The 10,890-nt window shown below is 41.9% G+C and overlaps 1 protein-coding gene across 2 annotated transcripts in view; it reads right to left on the bottom strand.

Moving 5' to 3' along the window:
• Positions 1-1,561: 1,561 nt before the first annotated feature.
• Positions 1,562-10,890, bottom strand: part of KCTD20 (potassium channel tetramerization domain containing 20) — a 20,744-nt gene continuing 11,415 nt past the window's right edge. For both annotated transcript variants that reach the window (XM_012646647.1, XM_012646648.1), the window contains exons 3-8: positions 10,501-10,774; positions 7,385-7,487; positions 6,904-7,024; positions 6,003-6,200; positions 3,842-3,952; positions 1,562-2,184 (exon numbers count right to left, since the gene is read on the bottom strand). In XM_012646647.1, the coding sequence (XP_012502101.1) occupies positions 1,892-2,184; positions 3,842-3,952; positions 6,003-6,200; positions 6,904-7,024; positions 7,385-7,487; positions 10,501-10,774 (1,100 nt within the window). In that variant the 3' untranslated portion in view covers positions 1,562-1,891. The remainder of the gene's footprint in view (positions 2,185-3,841; positions 3,953-6,002; positions 6,201-6,903; positions 7,025-7,384; positions 7,488-10,500; positions 10,775-10,890) is intronic.

Here is a 10,890-nt window from a genome sequence, read left to right as displayed (position 1 = left end):
CCCCTTACTGCTAGTTGTTTTTCCAAGTCAGCAACAGAGCTTTGACTTCCGCTGTGATGCTGGTCACATGCACAGAGAACATAAGCACACTCCTGTTCTTCAAGCCTGGAAAGAGGAGTTTTCAACAACGTATCTAACTTTTATCTTTGGAGGATTTTAACTTAGGGCAGTCATAAAAATGGAATCAAGTAGCTTGCCCTACACAGGCTGAGCATCCCAAATCCAAAAATCCAAAATCAGAAATGCTCCAAAATCCAACTCTTTTGAGTACCAAAATGATGTTCAAAAGAAATACTCCTTGGAACATTTCAGATCTTTAGATGTGTGATGTTCAACCAGCAAGTATTCTGTAAATATTCCAAAATCTGAAAAAATCCAAAATCCAAAACACTTCTGGTCCCAAGCATTTTGGATAGGGATGCTCAACCTGTATTATCTTATGCGAATGGAATTTAAGAAAACCACTTGTTCATGTTTTCAAAGAACTTAATGGAAACTATGTACCTCTTCACAATTTGTGATGAGTAAATACCCCAGGTGAGTGATTGGAAGGTCAACAACGTCTACTATAAAGTGAGAGATGACACCAACATACTTTTATCTGGCTCTGGACTCTAAATTTAGCTCTGCTATTAACAGCCAGAGAGAGGAAGAGGAAGGTGAGCATGGAGTCAGTAATCTGGATTGTCATTTACCACACAGTTAACAGCTGACAGATCAAATGAAATGAGTGGGCCTAATTTCCCTTCAAATCACCCTTCCTTTAGGGATGACATTAGTAGCATTTTCTTACCCAGTATGTGAGCAGCTACTAGGCTATTTCAAAAACTGAAATATAACTGAAAATCAAGAAAAATCCATGGTATGAAAATTACATACTCAGAAAAATCCTACACCAAGACAGAGCCTGTGCAGGTGACATTTCCCACCCGGCTTGACCCTCTCCTTGGAGCTCTTACAAGTCTTTCTACTGAGAAACTGAGCACTTGTGAGAAATTTCTGCCCTCATCTTGAAAGCCTTTAATCCGTATTTAAGGTCTCCCAGCCACACCCACAGCAATATGCACCCAAGGGTGACAAAACCTATGTTTTCATACCAGATTCCAAGCCACAATAATCCAATTGGCCTGATTGGGAGAGGTTCTTCTACTTGAGTTGTGAGTTTCATTCCAAATGAATCATCAGTTTGTTTAGGCTCAAAAACCTGAAAGCTAAAAAGGTTTCATAAACATTGTTATTCCATTATCCTTCCTGCCGAGGAATCTGTGTTTTGGATTGTTGGATGCATTAATGAGAAACAAAACTGAATTAAGCTCTTAAGAATTTCCTTTTGGACATTTTGAATGGGAGTCTAGTTCTCCCCAGATGCAATGTGAGTACACAGGCCACCAAGCATGGCATCTTCAATAACCTCTAATGAGCATCCCATTCGTGCCTGCTTTTAGAAGATAGAGATTGTCTCCTTTTAAGTTTGGTCCCTTTGCTACTAAGCAATTTGCCTGGTATAAAAAAAAACAAAGGAAACAAAACCCAAAAAGCGAGTATAAATGACAAGGACTGCTTTGCTAAACATGGGGCAACAGGAGTCCTGACTTCCTTTCCTGCTTTTGCAGTTATGCAAAGACTCAGTGAACAGCACCAGATCCAAAATTTTCAAGTTACCAGGGCTGCTGCAAAGCTGGCAGCTTAATTACCAGTGAGCACTTCTTCATCCCCTGCCAGAGGCATGGACTTACCGGAAAGCACACGTCAATTAGGGGAGAAAGGAAATGGAGAGGGAGAAGCGTATCTCCTGCGTGGGGCGAGACAGACCACGGGGAGGCTGGGAGGGCTGGCTGTGGGCATCCCAGACTGAGAAGAGCTCCAGTGAGGGGTGAACCCACAGCTGGCCCTAATCCTGAAAGTCATTAGAAGCCATCTGAGAAAGTGGGGCATTTAGCCGATCAAGTTCATCCACTTGGGGCGGGTGATGCATTAATATCTCCTGGTCCTCCAAGACATCCTCACCAGCAGCTACCAGATTGGTGAGGGATTTGCTTCGAACACACTGGAAATCTACATGGCGACTCTTTCCTTCTTCCTTTTCCCATGACATCTGGATAAAGGGGCGTTGTACGTAATTATAGATGACTTCAGACCGGCCACCAGGTCTTCTCTTAATTTTTTCTTTACAGGTAGGGTAACCTGAAGCAGAGAAAAAGGCCATTCTCATAACTGGCAGATTGTGCTCACTCTGGTGTCCTCGCTAACCACATCAATTTTTTCCCAAATCCATAGACAGCATGAAAAACGATGTGAGAAGTGTCCAATCCCTGCCTCATGCTTTCCCAGCCCCAACCACCTTCACGCTCACTTCCCTCCTGCTCAGATTAGGTCTTGTCCCTAGAAGGGACTCATCTAAGAGAAGTAACAAGAATCCCATCCCTTCTTGGCTGGGTGTGGTGGCTCATGTCTGTAATCCTAGCACTCTGGGAGGCCGAGGGAGGAGGATCATTTGAGGTCAGGAGTTTGAGATCAGCCTGAGCAAGAGTGAGACTCCGTCTATACTGAAAAAATAGAAAGAAATTAGCTGGACAACTAAACATCTATATATAAAAAATTAGCCGGGCATGGTGGTGCGTGCCTGTAGTCCCAGCTACTCGGGAGGCTGAGGCAGGAGGATCGCTTGAGCCCACGGAGTTTGAGGTTGCTGTGAGCGAGGCTAATGCCATGGCACTCTAGCCCAAGCAACAGAGCGAGACTCTGTCTCAAAAAAAAAAAAAAAAAAAAAAAAATTGTATCCCTTCTAATGGTAGGGGGAGAGAAGCCTTTTACTAATTTAGGAACCTTTAGTTGATGGCAACAATTATCGTAGGATGAAAATTCTGCCAGTGCATGGCTACTCAAGTCCTCCTAATTCTGTTGCTTAGAGGTCATACTGTACAAGAAACAGTTAAGGAAATGTGGAATGTTTAGCCTAAAGAAAAAACAGAGATGCTGCCTAAAATACCTAAAAGACTCTCACGCGGAAACGGGAGAGACCTCATTCAACATAGCTTCCAAAGCTACAGGCAGGAGGAGGAGGCAGGTATCCATCAGATGTATGGAAGAAGGTTCTGATCCCTATTCACTACATCCCTAGGGTTTCCCAAGAGATAAGAGAAAGATATAGGGGAAGGAGGTTTAATAGACAAACTCAAAATTTTCCTCCCACCTTAAATTTCAGTCTAAGTCAGACACAACAAAGGTTTGATGGGTTCTGTGGGCAGAAGTGAGGCAGCAAGTGCAGCAAAGCGCAAGAGTCAAAAATCCACGGAGGGGAGGCCAGAATGGCTTCAGCATTCTCCAAGAATCAGTCTCTGAGACCCCCTGTGGTCCCCATGGGGACCACAGGTTAGGACCCATTGCTCAAGATCACTTAAAGTAGTTCTGTCAGTATATCCAGACATTCTTCCAAGGTACGGAATAATCTTAAATTTTGAATCCCCAAGCTGTATTTTTCAGAATGAGCCTTCCAGATCCCAGAAACATCCTTACAAAGATTGCTGGCAGAATGATCCTACCATGTGGTGAGCCCACAAGCCCTGCTACATCTGTCCACTAGCGTCCGCTGCCTTCACTCCTCTTTATCCTGGAAGTAGTAAGCTTGAACCTAATGCTGTGGTTGTTCTAAAGCATTTTCAACTGGAGATAAAATAAAAAGGAAATATGAGGATAAAAACAAAAATAGGAATCCTCCATATTTGAGTAGGAATGTGATTTTCATGTATGTCTATTCTCTAGGCCCTCTGGAAGCTGAATTTCCAACCTACTCCATAAGCATGCAACCTGAACACTGACTGGGATTTTTTTTTTTTTTAACCTTCGATTCCAATGCGAATGTTTTTCAGGCCCCGTTCCTTTAACACTGTTTTTGCAACATCCCGATTCTCGATATATTTGAAGAATCTGTAGAGCTTGGAGCTATAAAGAACTGAAAAAGAAAAAATTTGGAGTTAGTCATGGCGTGAAGACGTTGGTAAGAGGAGAGAGATAAGCTAACAGAGTCAAACTAATGGAAGGTATACTTGACCTCTCATGTCAGAATAATCCAGATAGATCAAAGATTAAATGTTAAATAATACATAAACCATGAGGAATTTTGTAATCTTAGGGTAGAGAAGGCCTTTCTGGGTATGACATAAAACTTAGAAGCCATAAAAGAAAAATTGATGACTATATAGAAATAACATCTCTGCATAGCCCAAACCACCATTTAACAAAGCTAGAAAGAAACCAAATGGGAAAAAGATTTGCAACTCATATTACAAAGGGCTAATTTCCTTAATATAATATATAGAAAGAACTGTCACAAATAGCAAATCACTAAGTAAAAGACTAACAATCCAATTTTGTAATAGGCAAAAGGCATAAATAGTGTTAACAGAAAAGGAAATTAGAATGGTTCTTAAAAATTAAAAAGATATTCAGCCTCATTCATGAAATGAGAAATGCAAATTAAAACTCATGCTGATCATGATACAGTTTTTTTTTTAACCTACTAAGAAAGTAGTAAAGATAAAAATTTTTAAAACATGCCAGGCGCAGTGGCTAACGCCTGTAATCCTAGCATTCTGGAAGGCTGAGACAGGAGGATCACTTGAGGTCAGGAGTTCAAGACCAGCCTGAGCAAAAGCAAGACCTCAACTCTACTAAAAATAGGAAAAATTAGCTGGGCCCAGTGGCACGTGCCTGTAATCCCAGCTACTCGGGAGGCTGAGGCAGGAGGACTGCTTGAGCCCAGGAGTTTGAGGTTGCTGTGAGCTAGGCTGACACCACGGCAAGCTAGCTTGCTTGCTTGCTTGCTTGCTTGCTTGCTTGATTTATTTATTTATTTGTTTGTTTATTTATTTATTTATTTTTTGAGACAGAGTCTCACTTTGATGCCCGGGCTAGAGTGCCGTGGCATCAGCCTAGCTCACAGCAACCTCAAACTCCTGGGCTCAAGTGATCCTTCTGCCTCAGCCTCCCGAGTAGCTGGGACTACAGGCATGCGCCACCATGCCCGGCTAATTTTTTCTATGTATATTTAGCTGTCCAATTAATTTCTTTCTATTTTTGGTAGAGACGGGGTCTCGTTCTTGCTCAGGCTGATCTCGAACTCCTGAGCTCAAACAATTCGCCCGCCTCGGCCTCCCAGAGTGCTAGGATTACAGGTGTGAGCCACTGCGCCCGGCCCACGGCAAATTTTTAAAACACCATTTTGGAGACAGTGTGGGAAACAAACTTGCCATATATTGTTTTCTGAGTATAGATTGGTATAATCTTTATGGAGGATAATTTGGCAACATCTATCAAAATTATAAAGACACAAAGCTTTTGACACATTCTGTAGAGATATATGAAAAGCTTGTGTTTAAAAGGATATTCACTGCAGTATCATTTATAATTTATAGCTTACATGTCCAACAACAGGGCTGGTTAAATCAGTTATGGCACATTTGTGTAACAGGATACTATGCAGCCATAAAAAAGAATGTGGAAGATTTTTATGTAAGAAAGGGTACCGAATAGTCTGTATAATACAGTATCATTTGAAAAAAAGGGGAAAATTGTTCATGTATGTGCACTGAATTTACTTGGAAGGATATAAAAAAAACTGAAGAGGAAAACTGGGGAGATGGGGCAGGGGTGGGAACAAAACTTCTTAATGTATATCCTTTTATTCTTTTTGAATTTTGAATTATTACCAATTCAAAAGGATTTAAAAATGAAATGAATGAAAAGAAGAATGACACCGTTTAATGTGCTGCCTCAGTATCGGACACAGTACTAGACACCAGAGATAGGAGGGAACGGTTTAACGAAATTCACTATATTCCCCAGCATGAAAGTTAGACCTGCATCACTAGGGGTTTATCATCCAGGTGAATGTGCTCATCATGGACTCAACAGTGATATTCATATTGGTTCTAAAATCTAGCTGCTACTCTGGGCAGCGTGTTTCTTGCTGAAAATATCTACACCATGCAGGGAGCTCCTACTTTGGGAATATTCCTCCCCCATGGGTGGGGGATGGTCTTCATCCCAGTCCACAGAATCCTCATCTGTCAGCACAACGATGTGGCACTCTCGCTCCCCTTTCTTGGCACAGCCCACCATGATGGGCACGATCAGCTCTTCGAGGTAGTGATCAAACTGCTTATGAGCACCATCATTAGACAGTTCATGCAGTAAAGCACCTGGGAAGAGAAAATGCAGGTGAGCATGCTATCTGTCCAAATGCAAATATTACTAGAGTGAAGAATACTGATGAAGTAATGGCTGTTATCATTCGTAAGGTCCAGAGAAGTGGCACATTTAAAGGCAAAGAGATTGTTTCCTGCCAAAGGTGATAATTAAACTGACCTTGTTAATTCGTGTTTCATATTCTATCACTCTTCAATTTACTCATGTTTAATAATTTGTTAAATGAGGTTATCGCCCCATCTTTTAGGGTTAACTTACAAGGTTTAAGCAAGTCCACATCTATAAAGCACTTAGAAGACACTAAGTTAATTAATAATGATAAAAATAATGGTAAGAACCACCCGACCAATCTATGCTGTTTGACTTTATTAGTGAGCCTTTCCTCCTGCTGGACAACCAGTATCCTTGTCTGTTAGAGTTGAGACACCAAGGTCCCAAGAGAGAAGCAGTAAACTTGGTCACTCACTGATAGGCTAGATTTAGAAACTACTACCTGTTTTCCTTTGTTTATTCCACTTCCTCATAGTGCTTTGAAGCAAGAGAGGGAATAGGTTAATTAGTATCACATTTTTTCTTCTGTAGACAAGTTTCAACCCACACTTAAAACTCTTGTTTAGTAATAAAAAGTATCAGTTATTTCCACCAAACTCAAAGTTCAGCAACTCTAGTGCAGATGGCAGCCGCTCCAGTACTTACTCAGATCCTGACATCGGATAGTGTTGAAGTCAAAATTAATGCAGAGATAATCACATGTATCTCTAAGGTCTGGGATAGAGATGCCATCAGGACAATTAATGATACCAGTTTTGTAATAATCCTGTAAATAGATTAGGAAGAAGAAATGTAGGCAAAGAACAAGATAAAAAATTACTTCTTCATCCCTATTCATTCTTGGTTCTGTTAAAGCAATGGGTTACTGCAGTTATCACCAAGTTGAATGATTCACTAGATGGCAAAGCAGCTCCTGGCTATCCTGACACGTTTAATCAGACTTGGTCACTGATTGAGCTCACACAAGCACGACAGACTTAAAAGTTACAGGAATAAAGAGGACAAAGAAACAACTGGAGACCAAAGACCCTAAAGTCAGTAATGTAGCTGATGGAATTCTCAAGGCCATTGACCATGCATGTCCCTGGGGAAGAGGATGTAACAAAAAAGGCTTCTTTCTACTTACCAGCACCGTGCGAAACACAGTTGCACTGATTCCTTCGGCTATTTCGTACTCTCCCTTCTCATTGGGCCGCGTGAAGTTGTACTCTCTTCCTGGCCCAAACATCCTGAAAGACAACCAGTCAGCAATGTTATCTTCTCCAGGCAGGATTCTTCACCAGTGAGACTTCTCCCTTCTTCAGCTTATTCTGGAATACTCCATTCCACTCCCTTACAGTGTAAGATAGAAACACAGCACTGCGACCCAATGCCTATAAGACAACTCAAGTCTTAGGAAACTCCCTTCAGAAAGGAAAAGCCAGTAATTGCTTTAAACATTTGTGTGCAAAGAGAAACAAAGCAGCAAATCTACAGGGTCACGTGTAGTGAGTTTCTTTGGCAGCAAATGCAGTAAAACAGCAACTGCAGAGGCGGCCACTGGAAAACATGACAGCTGGGGAACACAGCATCTCTGCTGCTGACCATTCCTATTCCTTTCCCCTCCTCTATCAACAGTTGCCTATCCAGTATGCCATCCCTCAGTATTCTGAGTTTTGCTTTTCAGCATCTAATCTGACAGATTAGACAGGCTACGTTAATACTTTCCCGTTCCTGGTATGTCTTAATAGTGGAGCTCTAGAAAAAAAATGGCCTTATTCCATCTAAGGAGTAACTCTGACAATGGGATTTTCAGGTCAAGTAGAAAAGCCTAATAAGCATTAGGCTCATCGGCAGTTTGACACGTTTCAGAGAGACAGGTCTGCTCTTGGCACGGACTCAGAAGTCATGAGGGTACAGGGAGGAGGGCTTACTTTTCTTATTCGCCTCTCCCGTCCTTCCTCCCTTCTGCTAGATCCCCTCCAATCTAACTGACCTCATGACTTGTACTCCTGCTGTACTTTTGCATATGAGCTGTGGAATGGGAAGACAGCACAAAGGACAGGGCAGGCCGTTGCTATCTTCAGCCAGCCTGATTCGATTTCCCAGTGGGGACTCACTGCCATTTCCTTCCTTAACCTGCTGGGAAGCGCTGCTGTTCACAACTGTTACCCTCCACCCTGAATTGGCTGCTTTTCAAAGGTCTAAAAATGATTCCATATCACATGCTTTCCAAATCATTGCACGATGCATAAGAAATCTATCCTGGTGTAAGTAGTCTCCTAAGAATGCTGACTTTTTCCTAGAACACTGGTTGAAGTTTAACTGAGAGAGCTATGAATCAAAATAGTAAACAACATGTTGGAAATATAATCCCCTCTATCATCGGTAGAACTTAAGCTCAGAGTTGTTTATTTAGTAGTGGCATGGATTTTCATTAATCCATTCTCATCCTCTCAGCTTGTGACTACTGGCCCACGTCTGTGAGCGCACTGGCAAGGCTTATGAGTACTGTATGTGACCACAGGACAGGCAGCCACAAGACAGAACAAACCTAAGTAACTCACAGAATTTGTGACCTTGGCCTACTCAGCTGAATGAACCACCCAGATAAAGAACCAGACCCTCCTCTTCATGGGACAACCCATTCCTAGATTCAAAGAACCAGTGTCACCTGAGAATCTGTTACCCAGAAAATGCTTGCCTTTCTTCTCTTATTCACTACTTTCAAAGGCAACATACCTGCAAGAGCCAGCCTACACTGAGGAACACTTTTTTTGGGGGGGCGGGGAGGGCAGGCAATGGTGGAGATACCAAAACTAAGAACAGGAAGTCGAGCCTGATAAAATACAGAGCCAATATGGAAAATATTTTAATGTTCTACTTTCATCTTACTTTAGATGTTTGAGTAATACATAGACAGGTTTGGTTGTAGCTAAAAACGGTTCATTGTGAATTTGTAAGTTCAAATATACACATATCTAAATAGCTGGATTCCATTCAGCCTAGAATTCAGCATATTAGAATGATCCATTCTGACTTCCAGTTTAGTTCGAATTTGTTCAAAGTCCTGAGGTTAGATCTTTACACAAAATAAAAGTAGATGAAAATCCTTAAAAGTCAAACCTACAAACACTATCATTATTATTATTTTTACTCTTATCCCAAGTTGCTCTTCCTCAGGTTAAGGTCTATGGTTGGCAAGAAAAGAGAATCTCTTAACTCCCTGCCCAGGCTCCAAGACTACTTCCTGGACAGTACTCCTCCTTAGCACCTACTTTCATTTCCGAAATTCTGAGGGCTGGAGACTGAGAGAGGAGGGTAAGTTTGAATGAAGCAGCACAGAGAGTGGACCATGAAGAATAAAGAGAGCAACATGAAACACGAAAAACAAAACAGCTAGATATAAACCTTCCATTTCAAGCAACCTGAACAGTCATGGAGGCATCAGAAAATAACAGCAGAGCATCTACTGCCAAGCATAAAACTGGCAATAGAGGGCAGGCAAAATGTTTTCAGTAAAATGGCTTTGTTCTTGTGTCATGTGGAACATTCATCTAATTCTGTTTTTTATTTAAACAAAACTTAGGGCTCACCTTACCCCCCAGCATCTTTGACCTGTGGAACTCAGAAAAGATTCTTTTTTTTTTTTTGAGACAGACTTTCACTCTGTCACCCGGGTTAGAGTGCCGTGGCGTCAGCCTAGCTCACAGCAACCTCAAACTCCTGGGCTCAAGCGATCCTCCTACCTCAGCCTCCCGAGCAACTGGGACTACAGGCACATGCCACCACCCCTGACAAATTTCTTATTTAAATAGAGATAGGGTCTCGCTGTGTTGCCCAGGCTATGTTGTCATGAACTCTTGGCCTCAAGTTATCCTCCCACCTTGACTTCCTAAAGTGCTGGGATTATAGGCTGGAGCCACTGCGCCTAGCCAAAAACATTACTTTAGAGTGAGTTTATAGAGGAGTGGGGAATGAGATTCAGCAGGTTATGTTTTACAGTTCAACTAGATTCTACTTCCTTTTGTGGAGGCTCGTTTACTATACTGGCTTTGTAAATGAAATAAGTACATTCCCCTCTCACCCAAATCACTAACACATATTAGGCTTTTACCAGCTTGCCCTCCCTTTTTCACAAAGTGAAGGTAGGAAAATGGGCAATGCAATGCTTCTTATCCTCACACATAATGCAAGATAAACAGGAGATATTTCTATGTATAGAGAACAGAGTGAATTTGGAAGAAAATTATCATCGCTTACCTTCCCAACATGGTATCCGGATGAGCAGTGAAAATTTGAGGATTCACAACAAAACGTGTGCCATCTACAAGAAGCGTCACTTTCTCTGGTGCTTGGGAATGGGAGTTAGTGCCAAAGCCTACGCTGCTGTTTCCAAATCTTTCTGGAGCAATAAAGGGTTCATGGTTCCATTTATTCCCATTTTGGAAGCAAGAGCCTTTGATGTCGTCAGGAAGTGGCATTATGTGAGAGAACTGAAGATTTGCTGGCAGAGACGCATAGTCAAGTGAAAGGTCTAAAAGAACATACAAAGAAACCAAGGTAGCTTGAGAGCAAAATACACTCTGTCTTCTTTAAAACAGTAAGTAAGCCTGTAATCCTAGCACTCTGGGAGGCCGAGGCGGGTGGATC

The sequence above is a fragment of the Propithecus coquereli genome, unplaced genomic scaffold, assembly GCF_000956105.1.
Source record: "Propithecus coquereli isolate 6110/MARCELLA unplaced genomic scaffold, Pcoq_1.0 Scaffold248, whole genome shotgun sequence".
Classification (NCBI taxonomy): Eukaryota; Metazoa; Chordata; class Mammalia; order Primates; family Indriidae; genus Propithecus; species Propithecus coquereli.
The sequence above is the reverse complement of the archived record's forward strand: the minus strand, read 5'-3'. Positions and strand labels throughout refer to the sequence as shown.